The following is a 22,570-nucleotide window of genomic DNA, read 5'->3' as shown; positions in this document are numbered from 1 at the left end:
GAAAGACCACAAACAAACTAACTGTTGGCTGTTTGGAGAATTCTGTTTTAGTTTTTTTTACGTCATTTGTCTTTCATGTGTCTAATGGCAAAGCGTTCGATTGACTTCTGCTCCTCATTAAATGATTTTGGTTTCGTAAGCAGGGGGTTGTTTGTAGCTGTTGAGATACCACGTTAAAAAGCCCGCCAAGGAATGTGGACTAAAATTTTGGGGGGTGGGGGGGAGAGAGAAGCTTGACGATGTGTACTTATCCCTATCCACCGTTGTTTTTTATTTTAATTCTGGCCATTGAATTCTGTTCTTGTGTTATTTATGTTTAGGCATTAACTTTGTATATTTCTTTCTCTTTTTTTTTTTTTTTCCTGTCTTTTTAAAATGTGGATCTAGATGTATTTTCAATACTGGCTTATGTTGCTACTGGTACCAGAACTATAGGTACTTTTTTTCTTTCTTCCAAAGCAGGTGATGAATGTGTGGAACCAGGTTAGACGCACTCACAGATCCCTTCCCTTGTCAGTATGGACACGGCGGCTCTGCTCCTCGTTTCTCAGTTGGGTCTTTCAGTTGGACTCCTGGAGCACACGTTCTGCCATGTCACGGGTTTGATCATGGACCAAAGATGGATGTCGGGACTTTTTATATAGAAAATGACCCCCCCCCCCCCCCCCCCATAACTGCTCTTCCTACTTTATTTCATGTCATGCCCCTTTACTTTATACTCCAATATATTTTTGACAAAAATGTAGGGAGATCCACCTGTATTTGTACAACTTTTGTAAGACTTATCTGAGTATCTCAGATCTGAAATTGATTGGTATTTTTGGGGGGGGGGGTGGGGGGGCAGGGAAGTTGTATTTTAGCAGTATTATCTGATCTACGGCCCTAACAATCGAACCAGCCACCCTCCCTCCAGCAGACTTGTCCACTCACAGTGGCTGACTGTCATTGCAAAGCCAGCTAGCGCTAGTTTCTCCTGCCATCCTGCAGGCCTTTAGCTTTCTACTGCAGCTGCAGGCAGCTCTGAGCTACACACAAACACAAACACACGTGACTAAGGACAAGAAAAATCAGAGGTTGCTGCTTTATCTTCAAGCTTGTTTGTATGCATGGTACTTTTTTTTTGTATTTTACGTTATGTAACGTGTGTATTGTTAATTGCACTATTGTTTTAGCTAACTTGGAAGTGCAATAAAAACTATAAATACTGTATGTAATTAATAAATGAGCACCATTTTACCATATCCTTGCAAGTCTTTTCCTTCCTTAAAAAAAGATCATGTGCTTTCCAGGTGGGTACACTCTGGAACCATCATGCCCCAGCATTGTTTCTATCTGGCACTTCAGAGGGCTACGGTTTGGGGTGAGCTAGTATGGCTCCAAACACTACCCACTTGAAAGGCTTCTCTGGTTCAAAACAATGGCTGGGTGAGCAGGCGTTGCCAAGTGCCACGGTGTTCTCCTGTGGTAATGAGCCTAAACAGACCTGAAGAAAGAAACTACTTGGCCAATAATAACACCCACTTTAGGTTGAGATTTCACAACTGGGATTGAAGAAAACTGCTGGCTGATCCGAGCATGTAACCCTCTTTAACAGATACAACCCAAACTATTTAGTAAAAAAACAATTTTATTAAGTATATTTCACACAGGTCCAACAGGCAAAGCAACATGGTATGTACATTTTGATGACCTTAGAGCTGACTGGTTACTCTTTTCGGTCATATTTAGATACAGGCACGATGAAAAACAAGCTCAGACTTTTGTACAATCTCTGTTTTGAGTGTCATTGCAATTTAACCAATTCATCAGCATTGCAGTTGCATTGAATGGAAACACCCTTGAGCATGTTTAGCCCCGAACCTCTGAATGTTTTTCAAAAGGCTTTTGTGAGTGTGGACCCTCCCAGGAAATGTGATCAACCATCGTGTCATAAATTCTGTGGATGGCATAATGAAATCTGATGATCAGTGACACAAAGCACTATCTAATTCCACAACAAGGGGGCAAATTACTGTCTAGGTTTTGAAAGGGTGGCAAATTTGCAGTTTCACAACCACAGGGATCGAATACTGACACAGATACGTTCAGAAGTAAACAAGAATCAATGCAGAGGAATCGATCACCTGACTACACTACTGGCAGGGTTGCTTTTGGGGATATATCGGGCTTAGTTTGGACCATTCGATCTACTGAAAGCATTTCAATGTCCAGATACACGCCATGCAATAGAAAACCTATAGAGATGAGATGGCTGGTGTTTGTGCAATTGGAAAACGTGGGTGCCGTTGTATCTGGAAGGCGAGACTGACACGGTTTTGAAAACCCTAGTCTTGGTAAATACAGGATCCTGGGGGGAGAAAGAAACTGGTGTTGGGGTAGCTAGATGAGAACTTGAGCACAGGCGCTCTCATTGCTCCTGTGTTCCCCAGGATATGTAGTCTGGTTTGGTGGCTGCACTGTATTCATCGATCAGCTGCTGGACAACCTCGCGAGAGTTGTCCAATTCATCAAAGTTATCCTTGAAAATGTCTTCTTTACGGAACTGCTCCAGGAAGGCCTCCCGTTTCCGCAACTTGTCGTACTGCCGGCACGTCCGCTCAAACAGCTGCAAGGCAAACGGGTGGATCGTTAAAAGGGCTGCTTTGATTGGATTCAGACTCACTTCATAAGGTCGCTTCGGATAAAAGTGTCTGCTCAAACAATTAAACGTCATGTTTATTACGGGTAAACTCAAGTGGATAAACCTAAAATAAAGTTAGGTAGTCAGCCTCAACATTGGAGTATTTACTAAAGAGTCAACACTTAAATGACCTTACTAGAAAGATAATGAAGAAAATACTACGTTAATCCCCTAGAAGAAAAGACAAATCACAAAAGAGATCCCCCTTTTGTGGGAGGCGACTTACAGAGGAGATGCTGGTGTGATTGGCCATCATGAGGCCGCTGACACGGTGGGCCGAGGGCAAGTAGGGAGATTTCCTGGACAGGGCCACCTGGATGCTGGCCGGGCCCCAAGGGATGAAGTTGGCCAGCTTGCGCTCGCGGATCCTCTGCAGACTCTTGTGCACCTGAAGACACCATAAAAACAAACCCCGTCAGTGAGTTGCCCTCCTGTTCACAGACAGTAGTCCCCCCCCCCCCCCCCCCCCCCCGCCGCCTCGCATGACGGAGCAGAAGGAACACGCACCTGGGTGGGGTCCACCTCTCCCTGGATGATGTTGAGGATGGCGATGTAGCAGTGGTTGGTCTGCCGGTCCCTCCCCGTGGACACCATGACGTTCTTGGGCTGCAGTAGCCTCCGCATGACGTCCAGCACCGTGGTCTTCCTCACGCTGGCCACCTGGGTCAGAGGGAGGAAGGGGAAGACGGTCACACAACCGACCGGACTGGAATGCTCTGCTCGCAATCGGCTCAGGTTGTTCACTATCGCTGCTATTTGGCCATTTTGAGGACATTTTAAAATCAGACACAAAGTTTCTTGCAGTGAATACAGATACATGAAAATGAGCGGGGACCGAGTTAGAGATCAAGGATGCCCACGGGTGGGCTGCGGTCTTGGGGGGAAAACCCCTGTATCCTTTGGATGGGTGTCCACCTCCCTAGCCAATACACGACACCACTGACACTTTGGATCCAACCAATTTAAATATCACTGGGAACCAATAACCTAATCACTGCTGTGGCTACTTTGAGTGAAGCCCACAAAACAGTACTAACCGATTGGTCAGTAGTGAGGGGTGTATAGCCCGTCATCAGGAAGTGGAGTCGCGGCGTGGGGATGAGTGAGGCGATCAGGCCAATCAGGTCGTTGTTCATGTAACCCGGGTAACGCAGGGTGGTGGTGCTGGCGGACATGATGGTGGAGACCTGTGAGTGACAACGTTACGTTAGGAACGGCTTGATTGAGTGTGACAACTTTAGCTGGAAGCTACATTGAAAGAGAACAAAAGACCACCAGTTCTTCACTGCAGCCATCAGAAAACGGTCTCAACTACATAATGTCTAAAGGATAAAATCCTATCCACCTCAGGCCCAAGCATAGATTTGTTCTTGCATAATCAATTTGGTCTGGGGAGAAAAAAGGAAAGAAAAAAAAAAAGGCAGAAAATCTAATTTGGAGCTAAAACGAACTGGCTATAGAAAAAATGTGGTGCAAGTGAATTTGTAAGGGAATTTGAAACTATGCATGTCTGCATCGTAACACACACACACACACACACACACACACACACACACACACACACACACACACACACCCACACACCCACACACACACACACACACACACCACACACACACACACACACACACACACACACACACACACACTTCCGTCTGACAAGGGACCGGCCAAACTAGTTTCGAGGAAGAAAGAAAAGACACCTCCAGTCATTCTTGTCACGTGCAAGGCGGTGTGGCTGAACTCCAGACTTCAGGTGCGTCTGTGTCTGTAGGCGTGCCTGGGGCCAACACTCACCAGCTGGTTGATCTGGGAGAAGGAGGGGTTCTGGATGTGTAGCCTGTCGGTGGCGATGCGGTTGAGAGCCGTGTTATCCAGCACCACCTAAGTGACAAACACAGCAAACATTCCGCGGGAATTCAAGGAGACGGAAGGCCATTGAGCAGCGTACAACAGGGGGAAACGGCCATGTGGCGTCGAAGAACCAGTGCAAAAATAAAAGGAGGGAGAGGAGGGTATTTTAAAGCAATGAAGGCACTGAAGAGAAGCTCTTCAGTGGCTACACTGTGGGCCTGTTGTTTGGGGCCAGAAACAAACACAAGAGGCACACTGTACGGCGGGGCCCACAGGGGCACCGATTCTTTGGGGCAAATTCTATTAGCTTCCTGGCTAATTGAATCAACATGAGGGCCCTGTGAGGGGGCCCTGGAGGAAGTAGGTATTAGAGAGGAAACATTATTAGAGAGTCTGAGCGTCGTTTTGTAACACAATCAGCACAAAAATTTAACAAAATTGAGATTTAATCAAAAAGTAGGCAATGCCACAACACTAGGGCTTGCCTTGTTATATTGGACGAGCCATACAGACCCCCTTTTGGAGGAAATTAAAGAGCAAATGTTTAACACAATTTACTGAAAAAATGTTTGTTTTTTTGCTGCATCTATTTTACCAGACCCAAATTTGACACATTGCTCCATATACATCATTAAATATGGATATTGATAGATTTTCACTTTTTTTTGTAAATGTGCAAAAAGGAAAAAGGTTTCAGCGTAATTGTGGAACCGTTTAAATATTAATAGTGTTGACATCGATGACAAGCATAGCCACTGATGGAAAAGTTATCAAGCACTACCAGACTACTGATTAATGGCTAGTTACTTTTCCTTGAACCAGGAAGGTAGCCCGTTACTTATCTCTTTGATTGACCTTTTGAACTTTGAAATTCCAAATAACATATCCAGTATATCCCTATACAACTCAACTAATCTCCAGGCAGTAAAGCAACTCTGAGGTCAATACCACTGTGAACGTCCCCTTCTCTCGCTGTATCTTTAATCAAATTACAACGGGAGCAGCATCATCCTTTTCCGTGTAACATCACGGCATGATTCTACCAGGAAACTTCATTGAACCATTTCCCAAGAAGAGAGGGAGACACACAAACACAAATTTTGTGCGTTGCTTGCATACCACGCAGTCTGCGTTCTGCGTGAGCCTCTTCAGGGTGAGCAGGGAGTTGTAGGGCTGGACCACCACATCACTCATCTCATCCTGGTTGGGGAACACAGAGTACGTCTGCACCAGTTTCTTGGGGTACCTGAGGATGGGTCACAGGGGAACGGTTCAATTGAATATGAATATATCAAATCATTCGAATGAAGACTTTATTTCAAGAAGAGTAGGGCAGTTTGGTGACTGCCATTCAAAGTGCATATCACAGGAAACTACACAACAAGGGAAATGAAGGGCTTAAAAAAAAATATAGCTTTAAATAACAGTAGTAACAACAGTATTTAACAACTTTGTGTACGTTTTTACTCATTGTTTAATGCATTCTAGTGTCGTTTTTTTTAATTATTTTTAGACATCAAGTCAAACACTATGGTGTGTGCATATCTGCCGACCTGTCGTTGAGCTTCTCCAGTAGATAGGATCCTAGGCCCGAACCGGTTCCTCCAGCAATCGAGTGGCACAGGACAAACCCCTGAAAGCACAAACGGCTCCTTTATCCTCTTCTGTTTGAGGGTTAAAAACGTACAGGCGGCTATATGCGTCGTGTGTGGGTGTCAAATTGCCCCCCCTTCCTAGGCGGTTGAATAAATGGGCGTGAGGGCCCCACCTCACAAACAGCCTCCCTCTCCCACCCGGGAGGGCCCAGTAATACCTGCCTTCGGCAGGCGACCGGCTATTATCACCAGCCCTCCCACACACCACACCCTGCCAGCACACACACTTCTCACACACTCCCTCTCTCACACACAACCTGCCTGCCTACCTAACCTTCTCTCACACACACACACACCCACACACACACACACACACACACACACACACCACACACACACACACACACACACACACACACACACACACACACACACACACACACACACACACACACGGCTCGCTCAAAGGGGAAGCCGGAGTGTTGTTTTATGGGTGGCTGCTGGCTGGCAGAAGTAGAAGAGACTTCAAACCCAGTCTAAGAATAGTGCTACCAAGGGTGACTGCTGGGGCTTCAGTGGGTTGAAGAAGGCAAACGTGGACAGGAAGGGGGTTCTGCGTAGGTGCACTATAAAGGTGGTTCAGTCTATCCACAAGAACACATGCATTCTGCTTAAGGTTTGCAGGAGGATAGGACCTAATAGAAAGTAGTGAAGAGAATGGTGGACTAATTTTCACATTTCACAGACAATCCACAAGGAGAATCTGCGTGACTCCTTGGATGATGGTAAAGGGATGTTTGAAGTGAGAAGATGCTTTCTAACCACGATATTTATTCCAGGATGAGGTTTAGGCAACTTAATGACAGAGTAACCGTGGTAGCCAATCTGTTTAAGGTAATCAGTTATTTTGACAGATTCATACTGAACTCTAGCTAGCTGTTTTTTTAGTTATTGATAAACCCACATATAACTTATTAATGATGCTGCTATGCTACGACAATACAATTTTTGCCATTCCACATACCCAGGTTGTTATACCTTTGCTAGGCGAAAGAGATCATAAGAGTCATTGGACCTCACCTCCAAACTGTCACTACCATCTGCCTCTCGGTCAATAATATCAAAGATGTCTTCGTGGATTTTTTCACCCTAAGAAACATTAAAAAAAAAATTAAAGACAAATTAACACACAAAATAACAAAATACATTTTCTTTCGATTTCGGAATGATGGGTTCAGGGACGCCCGCTAGGCATCTTGTAATTTTCTGGGTGTTACCTGGGAATATCCACTAGCCCAGTTGTTCCCTGCTCCCCCTCCATGCTCGGATAGGTAGATGTTCTCTGGGTTGTACAGGTTGGCGTAGGGAGAGTTCAGAATGGAATGGATCACTCTGGGCTCCAAATCCAACAGGACAGCACGTGGTATGTAGTGTTCGTCGTCAGCCTGTGGGCAAGGACCGGTCAATGCGTCAAGTGAAATGGATGGACGCGACAGTTGCTCCATCTAGTGGCACAGGCTTGAGCTGCACTTTTGGAGAAGGCAGGCGAGTCATGCGCTGACTACTATTTAATAGCATCCATTATAGCAAATACTTTCTTTAATTGAATGCAAGATAAGCAACCGCTCCAGGTCAATGACAAGCCTTTTGGTAACGCATCTTTTTTCCTCAAAGACCATTTTAGATGCACAGTACAATATCAGGATGCTTGGCCTACCTGATAGAAGAAGACATCCTTTCGGTCGGTGCCCTCAGTGGCAAACTCCTCCACAATCCCTTCTGGACTGATACCATGTTCGGCACAAAGCTGCTTCCAGAACTCGAAACCAACTATATAATGCAAAAGAGGATATTATTGTACCATAACATCAGCTCGAGTCATTCAGCTAATCCAAACTATATTAGTTTAACGTTAACGACGAAGAAAAAAAGCAATATGAAAAAAGCAATATGAAAAAGGATCCCAGTGAAATATCAATAATAAAATACCACACTAAGGTCACACAATATCCACGGTCTCTAGTGTGGACCAACGTCTAGCCTCACATGTAATTCAAAACTACCAAGCCAGCAACTAGCTAAGCCAGGCCAGGTTTGGGTTGACAACCAAGCATAGGGAACCGATATTCTATAACTTATAAGTTATAACCGATTACACTACCAAATAGCTGCCGTAGCCATTAAAGATGATCATTGTAACGTTAGTCAAGTTAGAGCTTCTGCGCAACTAAGCAGGCTAGCAATACAGTGGCTAACAACAATAACGCCCTAAAGCTTGTTTCACTTAAAACATACTTTGATTTCCACATTGTCCTAGCTGCAGAGTGATGATTTCCCGCGGCATGTTATCCTCTGTTGATTCTCCAGCCGGCTGGCTAGCTAAAAGAACAGAAGAAAAGGCAGTTTTCAACACCAGTAGCAGCGACCAACAGCCCCGTTTCGTCTTCCCGCTTGGTAAGGACCAGTACTGCGCATGAACGGCAGGGGCGCGTTCCAGTTAGCCTCGCAAACGAAACATTGCAAAAGGAACGGGTTAACCTACAGCGTGGCTGGGTCAAAACGCGGCGTACAATGCGTCACGGAACGCTCCCACTGACGGGCGAATGCATAGGCCATGGAGAATCTGATTGGTTAAAACAGCTCTGACACGTGTTTGCATCAACCAGTCCATGATGCTGGGCAAAAAAAGAAAAACAGGTTACGCCATTTAACAATATTGAACTCAGAGGTAGTTGCGCTATATTTTGTACAAAATGTCAGATAGTACGTGGCGTGTACTCTTGTAATATAGTGATGATATTTCTACGTATGACTTAACCAACGGGCCTATAGTTATGCATACAGTGAATTCAATGCGTTGGCTGGTCTCATGAGCTCGCAAACGTCTCCACATCTTTGCTAACTTTAGCCGATCTTTTCAGCTAGGTTAGCTCAGCTGTTCCGAGTTGCTGTGCGGCCGCCGAGCGGGTACCTGCTGTGTACACTACAAGATTGTTTCAGGATCATTGGACTAATATACTTGACAAAGATGGCTAACATTGGGGCAGTGGTAGACGCAACCAACGACGATGTTGTCGACAAACAGGGTTCAGGGGTTAACCTGCGTTCTCGACCGCACTCCATCGAGAAGGATAGCAAGGTGCGGGCTGTCAAAGTCTCTCTCCAGAGGGCATTGGGAACGTATGAGCCTGTTTTGACCTACCTACAGTCGGTCTTAATCTGGGAAAGACCTTTCCAGTGTGTGCTTGTATACACGGTGGTCAACGTGGTGTTCTGGTAAGTTGCATCAACATCACATGAACTTTAACGTCGTTTGATGTTAATGATGTTTTTTTGATTGAGATGCTTATTGAAATTGAAACTCAAAACGTCTTGTGTTTCGAGTTTCAATTCCAAGCGGCAAACCCTGCCACAGATTCGTTACCGACAGCGTTGACACATCTCAACCATGACAAGGCAGAGGGTTCAGTTGCCATTGCTATTTATAGATGAAAAAGAGACTGATGTACGTATTTGTAAACATCAAATGTGCAACCTAACCAATGTATATTAATCAGTCCTGTCGCAGTGCTACATTTGGCAATTTTGCTGCTGACATGGGTGTCACCTCATGATTGTTGTCTAGTGTGAATCATTATTCAATTAGGTTCCACATGATGTAGGCAACAAACATCCAAAAGATGTGCCCTTGTAACAAGGATATAAATACTAGTTTTATTTATTTATCTAGCACATTTTAAAATGGTGTTTACAAAGTTACAGCCAGAAAATTCTGATTATCAGACGGTGAAATAGGTTCATCAAGGAGAGCCAACAATAGGAATTGTATTATTCTGTTACACAAATCAGTGGCCACGGCCCTCATTAGACAGATATTTCAGTAGTTAGAGTTAAAGACATTCAGAGTAACCCAGACTAATATGGAGTGACAGATAATGGAGAGGAAAGAGAATTGTATATTCAAATCCTAGCTGGAATCCAAGGGTTTGTGACCGTGGTAAAATAATGAAACTGCCTTCATTGTGTATGCTTGGATTGTATTATGCTACCCCAAAATTTCTACCACACAGCCCCTAATATGCACTCCCTTGCCAAGGGCTAATTGGTCTGCTTATGCCAATAACTTATTTAACAAGGTTGCCTTATCTTATTAACACAACAATTGAAAGGAAAGGACCAATGCCAGGTTGTTTGTTGCACTGGATAACCTGTGAAGCCATGTGATCTTAAGTAGAGCAACTCTTAGTTAGTGCAATTGTTCTAATATTGCATTCCAACATGAATGATACTAGGATACAGCTTCATAAAGATATGTATCTATAATGGAGTAAAGCAAAAGCATATGTACTAGATTTGTACACAATCTGCCGAATTGCTTACAGGTCAATGACCTACTTGAGATGAATCAGGATTCCATCATGTGACTATGTGGCTCATTTTAAACCGGAGGCTATACACATGAATCCTTGTGAAATTCCATTCTCTAGATAAACTTATTTTGACTTCTTGAACCAATGGAAACATGTCTGTTCTCCATCAGGTCATTGGCATGTTAAACATGTTTCAATCGACCCCCTCTAAATCTAAATCCACTTATTCTGCATGTGATATCCCCTTCATATATATCCTGCCACAGGCTAACAGATAGCAGGTTAGCATGCTGATATCCCTTTTGCACAATGAAATGAAATGTAGTTCCCACATTTTATTTCAAACTAAGCTTGTTGTACTTGTAAGATACACTCTAACAAACATTTCATGTAGTCTCTGACAACTGGCCCCAGAGGTACTTGGAGTACTCCACATTAACGTTAGGTTTGCTCTTCAACCCTCAGGTTCTTTGCCCTGACCTCCTTGCGTCTGCTTTTCCTGCTGGCTTCTGGCACGGCAGTGTTTGTCTGCCTGGATACCTGGAAGAACAAAATATGGCCGTTGATCAAAGGTGCAAAAATTGCTTCCCTTTGTGTTCTCCAGCTTTTGAGCTTTAAATATAACATGGGAGAAACTTGGATTTGCTATTTGTGACTTGTTATCTTTCGTTCACTAATTGCTGCAATACATGTTAACTAAGGTGTCAGTCAGCTCAGAGGTGTTTAACTTGCCACCAATTCAATAATTACTCTCACTAGTTACCATATTCAGGTTGCAAGCTTAACTCAAATAAAACATGCCATCTCAAAAAGCATTTTATCTCTCAAGAAAAAGAAACCTAGCTGGAGGGATTTTAGGCATGTTATTTTTCTAGCTTTAATGTATTTGTGGTTCTTGTCTCTTCCGCAGTGAGAAAAATGGATGAGATGGAAAATGAAAGGTATGTCGCTATTCATGCATTGGTATTTTCAATATTACCCCCACATAGTATTCATAACAATTAATGAACCATTATGGCTAACATTAATCGCAAAATTGTTTGAAAATTTCCTTTGTGGTGCTTTTTCATGTGAATGTGGACAGTAAACAGTTATCTTCTTCATTTATCAGTATGTGCAACATTCGATGAACTTGTATAGTTGTATGTCGGATGCAATTCCAAGGCGCCATCTGAGCCTAAATGAAAATGAAAAGTGGGTCATGTTGGCATTACTGGCCGTCTCTTAAAGCTGGGGCCTGGTGCAGCCTGGGCTTCTGAGTGTGCCTGAACTGTGCCACCACATCGCAGAGGCCTGGGTCAGTGGAGCAGCCTGCACAGCCAGCATGGCCCAGTACAAACTTCTCAATCCTGGCAAGGTATAACCCTGTCTGATGCTTCACTCTCCATCACGTTGTCTCTGTAACCAACCTTTCGACATAACAAATGATACACTAGGAAGCTGACGAATGCATTTTTCTTTTGTGCTTCGATTCATCAGTTTTGCCTGCTGACCTGCACAGTGCTGGGCCTAGTGGCAATGGTGGGTCGCTACATTCCTGGACTGGTTCTGGCCTACTCTGCTGGTGAGTGCAGTAGTTAAGAGAGAGACAGAGTGCTCGCAGAGACATGGAAACTCTGGTGGCGGCTGCCCATGTTTAAAAATGTATGGGGGTTGAAACCAGAGCCTTGGGGGGCACCTTCTTCCAAGCTGGGGGGGGCTGCTTCTGAGAGGTGATTAAAGTTGGGATAAATTATACACATGGGCAAGGATGGGAGCTTGCTTGCTGATGGCTGAAGTGGCGCTAATCTTGTGACCTCCGGTGTTGACCATAGACGGTACGCGGACCAAACCCTGCCATGGCCCTCTGCTGTGACACCTCTTACGATCCCAGGCCGCTGGTGCAGCTTAACTGTTTCACGTCCCAGGCTTTCTATCAGGATATGGTACCAAGATGTGTTGGGTTGGATCCGTACAATTGATCGATCAGTCAAGCCAATATTTACGTAGTGCTTAACATGCAACAAAGCATTATAGTGTTTAACAAAGTTTACAACACAAGGTCAATAAATGCAATGATTTGGGACACCTAGCCGTTAGTATCAATTGGCTAATGTAAAAAAAAAAAAAACACATCTACAGTGGGGGATACCTTTTTCCACTAAATGGATGCAATTTGTTTCTATGTGGTCTCGTCCCTCTAGTGATGGGTGTTCTCCTCGCTCCGCTGGCCGCCTATCACAGGCTTCTGCAGCATGTGAGCGTGAGGCTAGAGCCAGTCCTGCAGCGGCTGGACTTCAGCGTCCGTGGATACATGATGTCTAAGCCTATTGATAATCAGTGTAAGTACTAGTCCTCAACCCATAAAAAAACCATCTGGTCAGAATCAAAATTAAATGTTTAGTACCTATATGTTTTACTTGAGGTGCAAAATGTTTTTTATAGGATCTCGACTTTTGTCGTGCTTTGACAGTAGTGTGTGTGTGTGTGTGTGTGTGTGTGTGTGTGTGTGTGGGTGTGTGTGTGTGTGTGTGTGTGTGTGTGTGTTGTGGTGTGTGTGTGTGTGTGTGTGTGTGTGTGTGTGTGTGGCAGTCCTGAGAAGGTCTATCCGCGGTGCGGCCTCAGGAGATGCCAGTGACAGCGAGGAAGAGCTGGCTGCTTTCTGTCCATCGGTATGTTGTCTGAGAATATGCATTTTCAAAAAGTATTAACAATTGCTAGATCGACGAAACACACTCTTTCTAAACACATCAATAGGACACTGTACTTATGATGACGTCAATGTCCATTTATATTGACCAAAAGCATTGGGTCTTGCAAGTTTAATAAGGATTCCAAGTCTTTCTAAACTGATCTAAATCTGTATCCCGTATGTACATTTAACCAGAGATTCTTAATGTAATATCCATTATTATTATCTCTTATTAACCCAAGAGAAAATATCTTCAAATGCAAAGCTAAAATGAAAATGCAATCAGTGTACTGTAGAACCTGTTTTTTTGTGTGTTTCTATGATTCCGTCTGTAGTTTGATGATGCTGTTGTGGCCAGGGAGCTTGCGCTGACGGACTCTGAACACTCTGACGCTGAGGTGTCCTACACAGACAATGGAACGTTCAATCTATCTCGTGGCCAGACTCCACTCACAGAGGGCTCTGAAGGCAAGCACTTAATCATAGCACAAGTGTCTGATCAATGTGTTGTCATTGTGTTTGAGGAGCGACTCCTCCTGTCGTCTCTTGACGCCTTCCCCTCGTTTGTCTCGGTCCCGGCTCAGATTTCGACCGCCACAGCGACGCAGAGGAATCGTTTGCTCAGGACCTCCAGGACTTCCCCACCTTCAACCCGGACGCCACCCTGCTGGACGACGACGACGACACGAGCATCGGCCTGCCCAGCTTGGGCCTCTCCGAGCTGGCCAGCCACCGGGCCTCCCTGCCGGACATTGACTCGGACCAGGAGGACCTGGAGCTCTGTGCCGCCAACTTCAGGGACGAACTCGCCGGCGTTCGCCAGCAACATGATCCAGGCGGCGCTGGCTGGAGCCCTGCAGCCCCGGTCCCACGCTGGCCAGCGAGCCCGGGAAGGGCCGCCCCGGGCCAGGGCCCAGCGGAGCTACCGCAAGCAGTCGAGCTCGGAGCTGGACACGGACTGGGACGGGGAAGACTTTGAGATGCTGGATCAGTCCGAACTGAACCAGATGGATCCGGTGTCCGGAACCGGAAGTAGGCGGGGAGATCCCGGCCAGGTTTCCAACTACTTGTCCAATCTGCTGGGAAAACCACAGTAGTGTGTGTGTGTGTGTGTGTGTGTGTGTGTGGGGGGGGGGGGGGGGGGTTCTCTGTGTGCGAAAGAGGTGACTTTATTTTCCAGCAGCCATGCTCCTGAGTGGCTTCATTTGATCACTGTGAAGTACAATTTTTTATCTGTTTTACAACCTCTTTCTCATATTCTGGTATTTAAGTGTTTACTTCACTCCTCCTGTGAGTACATTTTTGTTGTAGGCTGAGCAATACTTTAATCCAACAAAGAAGTAAAGGAAATCTTAACCTCATTACATCAAAAACCAGCATTATTGAGACTATGTCCACTATGGTCATTTCAACATGCAAATGATGAGGCTGAAGAGAAAAGTTGACCGTCGGGAGATCTAAATTCACAGGGCTACATAACATGGGACCAAACATGACATTCCTTTTGGTTTGTGCTGACAGCACCTTTTGAGTGACAGCTTGATATTGATCTACTTGATGATATTAAATAGTTTGATATTTTCTATATTAGTTTTTGGTCAATCATGTTATGTAAGCATGGCAACAGAAGTCCTTGAGAGGACAAAGCAATTGTATAGTTACAACAACCGATCAATTATATAAAAAAGAACAGCAACCAAGTTTAGCTTATAACTTGACGTTGGATCTAAGTAGCATCTGTGTTTCGTATAAGCTACTCTTGAGATCCCCCTTTAACTTCTACTCTTAATATTTCTCATAATAGGAATCTCTCAATAGTTTTAGATATACATTTTATTTTGCTGGTAGTCAGGACAATAATTCGACTGCACATGTTAAGATACTGAAGATAATGCTATGTAGTAATGCTTAATACGTTTTTTTATGCATCTTTCCTTCAAGGTGAAAAGCACTGCTTAGATTTTCTGTGATTTCAAGATGGAGGTTTTATTTTTTATTTTTAACCAATGTTTTTACAGTTTGAACCACATGATTGATCAATGTAAAGTTACATTGATGAGTGTTTTGGTTTAACTGCAATACAAACAAAATCTCCTTGGATCTGTATTAAATCCAGAAAATGCTGTTATTTTTCTGACATAGAAGAATTATGTTTACATTCAACCCTGTATTAAGTCTGATAGCCTTTTGATATAAGTGTGAGTATGTAAAGAGTGAATTCTGCTCCTGAAAGAGCACACGTGCGCAGTAAATATTTTCATGCTGGACTGTCTGACCTTATGACAGGCAAACTAGTTATATTGTGTATTCTTTATGTCATCAGAGTAACAATGGGAATGGTACCTCTTCATTCAAACTTAAACGAGCCACAGCTGTTGTCCTATTGAATATATCCACCAATCGGAATACTTGCAATCATGTTCTTCTATGTGCTTATTTCATGAAGGAACCCAATTGCTCAATTATGTTCTTATTTTCAAAAAATATTGACAGGAAATTCAGTACAATAGAAACTAATTCTGAACACCCATTCACACACAGAATAGGCCATTGGGGAACAAAAGATATGGCAGTTATGATTAGAGTGGAAAGTTGCACATTATTGCTCAATGAAATTTTAATGAGCGATGATCAATGTTTAAAACATGTGCTGACTTTTGTAACTGGGTTTGATATTTTTTGATGTGCAACTCTTCGAAAACAAATAAAATGTGCAACTCTGTTTTGTTTGTATAATTATTTAAATATAAAATAGGATATCACAATATCTTTATCACGTTCTGTTCTCGGCGGAAGTTCATACGATATACCGGTACGCGTCATTTGACGCGTGTTGACGTATTGTTTTGACGCATATTTCGCGGGGATTTACAACGTTTTGAGTTTAGTTTTGGTGATATAGTGATGACAAAATGAGCAAAAAAGACAACAGTAAGTCAACATGTAATAAGATAGTTTACATTCTTCCTGTGTCATTGATATGCATATTCTTGTAACACGATTGACCATTTGAGATTTAAGTTATCGCTCTATTGTGTATGATTAGCCAGCTACCTGCTATCGTTAGTTCCATGAATCAAGAATATATGTTAACGTAAATTTGTCAATTTCAATAAAGTACTTTCTTTGTTACAGGCGTGGGAATCATTTTTGCATATTTGAATGAAAAGAACCGTCCTTATAGTGCAACAGATGTTTTCACCAATTTACAAAAACAGCATGGACTGGGGAAAACGGTAAGATTAATAATGCGAATCGATAACAATGACGGCAGTTGCATTCACAACGCTAATGTTTCGGCGATGTCTGATTTCCTGTTCCTAGGCAGTAGTCAAAGCCATGGAGCAATTGGCGGTGGAAGGGAAGATTAAAGAAAAAGTATATGGCAAGCAAAAAATATATTTCGCCGACCAGGTTAGTCCCCCCAAATTCAACAAGTTAAACATATAGCTTACATAACGTATCCTTTATCGGAGTTTCGTGGCTACGTGCTTATTTTCTTCCCTGTACTTAAACTACGCCCGCAGAGCCAATTTACACAAGTGAATGATGCAGACCTGAAGGCCATGGATAACCAGATCTCAGGGCTCAGCACTCAAGTGCAGTCCATCAATCAGAGCTGCAGGCAGCTGGATGCAGGTGATGCCACGTACATTTGGTTTACATGCTGCATTTCACAGCAACAAAAAGTGTACATTTCCTTTTCATTTAATTTCATGCTTTCTAAATTGTTCTCGGAGAACATGGTTTGAGCAAACATTGATCACTATTTGTTTAGAGTGCTCCAAGTAACCAAGGGGATTAATTTATCTTGCATGGTTTAGATTGTTATTGGGGTAATTGTAAAACATAATCTATCTACAGAACTGAAAGTACTCCAAGGCTCATTGACAACAGAGGAACTGACATCAGAGATAAAGAAGCTGAAAGAGGACTGTTCTGGTTACCGGGTGCGTCTGCAGAAGATCCAATCAGCAACTAATCATATCCCACCAGAAGAGAAGGAGAAGGTGGGGAGACAGCATTACTCACCCCTCAAACCCGAACTTGGTAAAAACAGAAAAATAACATCTTATAATTCACTAAATGAATTACTTCTAACTTCCAGGTTTACAAACAACGTGATGTATATGTGAAAGAGTGGAAAAAGAGAAAAAGACTGGTAATGTATATACTTATACCTAAAAGCCTTAATTAAAGGTGTATGGCTCAATTGTCCCTGAGCAAGCATACCATGGCTAGTCGGCATCAGTTTATAAAGTGTGCAAGTTAACGAAGGACTACATAATGAATATATGCTTTATAACAATTAAAAAAAATATTTCACATAAACTGACCCCCCCCCCAAATTTTTTTTTTTCTAAATCTTAACTACTCCAAGTACACAATCATTTATTGTCCTTTATTAAAAAGCTTTTAAACTTTCTTTGTATAGGCATCAGACATGATGGATGCCATTCTGGAAGGATATCCCAAGAGCAAGAAGCAGTTTCTAGTGAGTCTAAAATTGTTCAGTAGATTCATGTATCAGAATATAGAGTATAAATCTGGGAGTATATTTAACAAGAAATTCCCCATTTATAGGAGGAAGTTGGCGTTGAGACGGATGAAGATTCCAAAGTGGTTTTACCGACTACTTGAGACGGAAATCCTTTTCATTTATTTATCCGATATAGATGACCAGGATACAAAATGATATCCAAATGTACAAGGAGATTCATTTTATTTAAACGTCAACAATTTCCTTTCAATGAGTTTGTAAATAAAAATAAACATAAAATACAAAATACAATGTTTGTAAACATGTACATGCACACTTGAAATAACCTCTAGATAGGATTACAATTATTTTCAAGACAGAGTAAAAAGGCAACTAATTAAAGTAAAACATTAAAATTCTTACCGATTACAAAGTTTCAGTGTGAAAGAAGCAACCAACTGAGGTATGTACTCACTACTTAGGTAGTGTCCTTTAAAAAAAAATAAGATCCCAGTGCAGTAAATCTGATACAAAGTTTTAAAATAAACAGCAAAATGTGTGTCAGCTATGGGTCTAGTCCAGATTCAGCCCCATGTGATGTACTGATCCTAGAGAGTTGGTTGGCAATCCGAAAATGGCTATGCGATACTACGGCAATAATGGATTGGGTTTAATTCAATAAGAGGCAGACACGACTTTGGAAATTGTATCCACTGCCATACATTACTCATGCTCAAACCCCAGTGTTGCCTTTTGATCTCTGGATTTAAAATACAATCACTTGCGATCCACATCAGTGGTGGTGAAAGCATTTATACAAAGGCAGTGAGCACTTTCAGTAAAGATGGCTTTTATGTTTCCCACACAATAAATTAAGTAAAATTGACTGAGGTACAATTTAACAAACTGACTGCTTACAAATTATTTGTATTTCTATTTGAGAAAATAAACTAGAAATGTAGGAAAAAAACATGTATCAAAACATCTGGCAACAGTTCACCAAGTTGGCAGGTAAAGTCGAGATTCTAATCAAAATAAAAAACTTGCACCAAACAGTGAAAATACAGCTGTATAGATTTCAAGTTGACAATTTTTAAATACATTTTCAGTAATTTGCTTTCTTATACAATTATAGGGTATGACAGACCTTCAAACTGGTCTTGGCTTAAAACTATACTTCAGCCTGGCTGAAGTATAATTTGAAAACATAGACACGAATATAATGTATTTATAGGCAAAAGTGATCAAGTAAACAGAATTATTCTCAGCACAATGGATCACCCAGCACAGCGTTAACATTCATCTGCAGACATTGCTGCTGCATGGTCATCAGAAAATCAATTTCTCTGAGATGTAATAATGTTGAATTAAATTAGGCACAATCACATGGACATGAGATTAGAGGGGAGATTTTGCTTTCAACAAAAACTTGAAGCTTCAGTTTCCCTCTAAACCTATTTGATATGTTATCCTGAACTGAGGAAAGTGTAATAGAAGTCCCCCCTTCCGGTAGAGCCCATGGGACCTATGAGATCGAAAAATATGAATGGGTTTCAATGGAGAGAAAGTAATTATTTTCTGGTCCACGTTTTTATCTGCCCTGGATTACACATATGTTGTTTGTGGATTTAGATGATCATTTTTCATGTCAAGAGTTTGACCGTTTATTGTGCAATTGTTCTTCAGTTAAAGGCTGTAGAGAAGACACAATGAGAAAGACTACTCATCTCGCATGTGACATCAAAACGGTCACACTCCCTGCGACTTGCGTGGACAAGACCGACAATCTCCCCATCGGCATAACTGAAGCCCTCCACATGCCCCGATTTATAATGGTTTTTAGCCCTTTCGATGCTTTTATTCTCCCCTTGGTAAAAAGCGGTGAAGTGGAGCAGAGAGATCGCCATGTCTGTACCGGGGTTCCAAGTGTGGGTGGTGACGTATATCATTCCCGTCGAGATCAGCGAAGAGCTGTAGTTCACAAAGCGGCCTCACACTAAACCTAACATTATCAACCTCTTTGTGAATTTTTTTGGTTTTTTCTTTGCATGAAAAATTATCATTTATATCGACAAACAACATATGTGTAATCCAGGGCATATAAAGACTGGGACCAGAAAATAATTACTTTCTCGCCATTGAAACCCATTCATACTTTTCGATCTCATAGGTCCCATGGGCTCTACCGGAAGGGGCGTGACTTCGCCACTCTATACTAAGGTGTGGCTCGATGATGGCCGGCTCCCTTAGAGATACGGCCGAATATATATTTTGAAGTTCAGTCCAGAGGTTGTAAAAAGGATCAGTACAGCGGACTGTTGAGCTGTCGGAGAACGCCAACCACAAAATCTCTCAACGTCTGGAGGAAAGAAGTAGAGCAGACGTGGGTTAAATCAGAAGAACAAGCTCACCAGCGCCAAACAAGCTTGGTTTTCTTGCTGCCTGACTGTGGTACTTGCCTGTGGCTTGCAGTGCTCCTCAATCCAACCGAAGACACAGGCCGACAGCTCTTGGAAGCTGTTCACTGAGACGGAGCTGCTGAATGTCTGGAACAGCGAGTCCATGATGCTCTGGAAGATCCTGAACTTCACTTGGTCGGACACCTGCTCCTCCCCTGCTGGGGGTTGTTCTGGTGGGCCTCCACTATCTGCTCGTAGTTCCTGCAACAAATCAAGGGGCCCGCAGTTCAAAACCTCAGCTACGTATATGGCATGTTCCTTTAACACCGAAGCATCAAGAGATCAGAGACCTGGCCACGGCTGCAGAATCAGACCATGTCCACATTATGCCGGAAAATCTGGAAACACTATTTTCCCTTCCATCCCAGCGTTTTCCTGAAAGATGCTGGCCATCCACACTGAATCGGAGTGTTTGAGGTAAGTTTGGTAATCCTAGGCGAATGCCCAGACCAACTTTAGCCAGTTGCTTATTCATTACGCATTGACACCAATGCCTAACCAATGTCCAAATCAATGTTTAATTATTTTTTCTGCATAGGCTCTTCCATGTTAACATTAAACACACACACACACACACACACACACACACACACACTTGTGGTTCAATGTGCGAAGAGTGGTTTAGCCAAAAACGGTTTCTGTGAGGCCGCGCCATCTTACGTTTTCATTATCTTCAGCGCCATCACTTCCTTCCTCAGTGTGGACACTTCTTCTTCTTGCTTCTTTTCTTTTTATGAAGAAACTGGATGTAGTCGATGGCTAGAAACCCAACCGCAAAAACAAAATGCATGGGTCTGAATACATGATAACCCAGGACCTTTATTCTGTTTTGTCAAGTGTATATAAAAAAAAAAATATGTATATATATACACATCCAGTTATCTGTTATCCAGCTCAGAATCTAACAGGCTTGTCATTCCAAGCACACGTAGTAGTAGTAGTAGTAGTAGTAGTAGTAGTAGTAGTAGAGTCCATGTAAAGTTGTACAATGAAGGAAAATCCTACTTTTCTGTAGTATGGTAGCCTTGCTGATTTTCTGTGCCCCCACTGCAAATTCTGATTGCTGCTGGCAGGTTGGTACTATAGACTGCAGGTCATCATAGCCTTTCTGGAAGCAATAGATAGATCCATGCATGATGATGAGAGCATAAACAAATTGTCTTGATTGATCACCTTTGGGCAGATGACATCCATGTTACCAACCTTAATGGCATCCCTTCGTTTCTGTTCAGCCTGTGTGTGTGCTTGTCGTCGTCTGTCTTTATACGAATCCTTATACGATGCCTCATGTCTGTAGTCACTGTCTTCATCTACATAGCAAAACTCCAATCAATTATTGACCAATCAATCAATATTATTAAAGGTATACATAAGAGTTAATGAGGAAAATGAGTTGTAAATACATTTTATTTCTGTCACTAATCAAAAACACAATATCCCTACCTGTATTTGGTACTGAAGAGGCACTTGTGGAGCCGATGCTGTTTGCTCTGGAGACCAGACTACCCGTTAACGCGGTCTCGGTAAAGAAACCTGCATCAGAATCAGATGAATGTCAGGGTGATATCGTATTAAAACACACAATGCTTGACATAATATAACCTCAATGGAACTTGCAAGCACAACTCTGTCCTACGCATAAATGGAAAAAGCCTAAATTTACCATGGTCAAACCCGCACTGAATGCACCTTCGGTCTGTAGTGTCATCACGAGACAGTTGAAGATGTGGAATGAGAGAACATAAATAAAGAGGGTTGAGAGGCTAGTCAACAATAGGCAGTCAAACTTAAACTCCCACGGAGTGCTGTCCCAATTTGCTGAAGGTCATTAAAGGGAACACGTGGAAACATGCAACACACACACACAGGGTACGTCATTTATTTAGCCTAGTAGAAGAAAAAAAACAGGCTACACAAATAAATGGAAAGTCCCATAGACCCGAGTTTTTCAAATGAGGTTGATAAACCAATATGATCTACAAGTTGATAAACCAATATGAAATACGTTTACAAAGATTGAAACCATTGAGCAAAGCTAACATGAGTCGTGATTGTTTAACGTCCTGTCAACAAAGTAGATCCCAGGGTTTCACTTCCAAAGACATGGTGGAGCAGTCAGGTCCAAGTAAAAACAACAGGTTGACAGCTAGGAGGTCGCCTTATATTGCAAGTCAAATATAGTTTCTTGTCGACAATGCGTTTTTCAAAAAGGGCACTGTTGTTATAAAAAATAACACATGCAATATATGTGTTGCACTACCTTAGTAATGTGTGCTAACGTTAGCCGCGCGGCTAAGAGAGTGAGTAGCCCGTCTGCTCCTTGCTGTTAATGTAAGGTTCAGCGTATAGCCACGCAAAGCAACCATCTTAAACACAAAGCATCGATGTGTTGAGTTTGTTCCTTACTTTCCAACTTTCTTCTGGTGAAGTGATCGGATCGGTCATCATGTGTTAATAACAA

The 22,570-nt window shown here is 42.6% G+C and overlaps 3 protein-coding genes and 1 pseudogene across 3 annotated transcripts; 2 read left to right on the top strand and 2 right to left on the bottom strand.

Annotated features, from left to right (window-relative positions):
• Positions 1 to 1,640: 1,640 nt before the first annotated feature.
• Positions 1,641 to 8,738, bottom strand: LOC130372819 (tubulin gamma-1 chain). Its single transcript, XM_056578982.1, has 12 exons — positions 8,672 to 8,738; positions 8,425 to 8,508; positions 7,847 to 7,959; positions 7,407 to 7,574; positions 7,210 to 7,278; positions 6,088 to 6,167; positions 5,654 to 5,780; positions 4,478 to 4,564; positions 3,718 to 3,867; positions 3,188 to 3,340; positions 2,907 to 3,068; positions 1,641 to 2,605 (listed from the first exon to the last, which is right to left on the bottom strand). The coding sequence occupies exons 2-12, from the start codon at positions 8,471 to 8,473 to the stop codon at positions 2,408 to 2,410; spliced, it is 1,356 nt and encodes a 451-aa protein (XP_056434957.1). The 5' UTR covers positions 8,474 to 8,508; positions 8,672 to 8,738; the 3' UTR covers positions 1,641 to 2,407.
• A 26-nt stretch (positions 8,739 to 8,764) lies between these two features.
• Positions 8,765 to 14,293, top strand: LOC130372808 (reticulophagy regulator 3-like). Its single transcript, XM_056578971.1, is given in 10 exon segments — positions 8,765 to 9,405; positions 10,965 to 11,071; positions 11,410 to 11,440; positions 11,730 to 11,856; positions 11,979 to 12,063; positions 12,683 to 12,820; positions 13,071 to 13,150; positions 13,506 to 13,638; positions 13,755 to 13,986; positions 13,988 to 14,293. Coding segments are annotated over 10 exon segments (1,461 nt in total). The 5' UTR covers positions 8,765 to 9,157; the 3' UTR covers positions 14,268 to 14,293.
• Positions 14,294 to 15,949: 1,656 nt separating this feature from the next.
• psmc3ip (PSMC3 interacting protein) lies at positions 15,950 to 17,947 on the top strand. The gene is made up of 8 exons (XM_056579005.1): positions 15,950 to 16,101; positions 16,306 to 16,406; positions 16,495 to 16,584; positions 16,698 to 16,809; positions 17,035 to 17,180; positions 17,279 to 17,332; positions 17,606 to 17,665; positions 17,755 to 17,947. The coding sequence occupies exons 1-8, from the start codon at positions 16,083 to 16,085 to the stop codon at positions 17,809 to 17,811; spliced, it is 639 nt and encodes a 212-aa protein (XP_056434980.1). The 5' UTR covers positions 15,950 to 16,082; the 3' UTR covers positions 17,812 to 17,947.
• Positions 17,948 to 19,210: 1,263 nt separating this feature from the next.
• LOC130372850 (max-like protein X) lies at positions 19,211 to 22,564 on the bottom strand (annotated as a pseudogene).
• Positions 22,565 to 22,570: the final 6 nt, after the last annotated feature.

This window comes from Gadus chalcogrammus, chromosome 2, assembly GCF_026213295.1.
Source record: "Gadus chalcogrammus isolate NIFS_2021 chromosome 2, NIFS_Gcha_1.0, whole genome shotgun sequence".
In the NCBI taxonomy this organism is placed as follows: Eukaryota; Metazoa; Chordata; class Actinopteri; order Gadiformes; family Gadidae; genus Gadus; species Gadus chalcogrammus.
The sequence above is the reverse complement of the archived record's forward strand: the minus strand, read 5'-3'. Positions and strand labels throughout refer to the sequence as shown.

What these genes read in the sequence shown, in the direction of transcription:
- psmc3ip (XM_056579005.1), top strand. An exon ending in AGCATGGACTGGGGAAAACG is followed by an intron (nt 16,407 to 16,494) that starts GTAAGATTAATA and finishes TCCTGTTCCTAG; the next exon opens with GCAGTAGTCAAAGCCATGGA. An exon ending in AGAGCAAGAAGCAGTTTCTA is followed by an intron (nt 17,666 to 17,754) that starts GTGAGTCTAAAA and finishes CCCCATTTATAG; the next exon opens with GAGGAAGTTGGCGTTGAGAC.
- LOC130372819 (XM_056578982.1), bottom strand. Translation starts at nt 8,473, where the DNA reads ATGCCGCGGGAAATCATCACTCTGCAGCTAGGACAATGTGGAAATCAA. An exon ending in AGGATGTCTTCTTCTATCAG is followed by an intron (nt 7,575 to 7,846) that starts GTAGGCCAAGCA and finishes CCTTGCCCACAG; the next exon opens with GCTGACGACGAACACTACAT. An exon ending in CGCAGAACGCAGACTGCGTG is followed by an intron (nt 4,565 to 5,653) that starts GTATGCAAGCAA and finishes TTTGTCACTTAG; the next exon opens with GTGGTGCTGGATAACACGGC.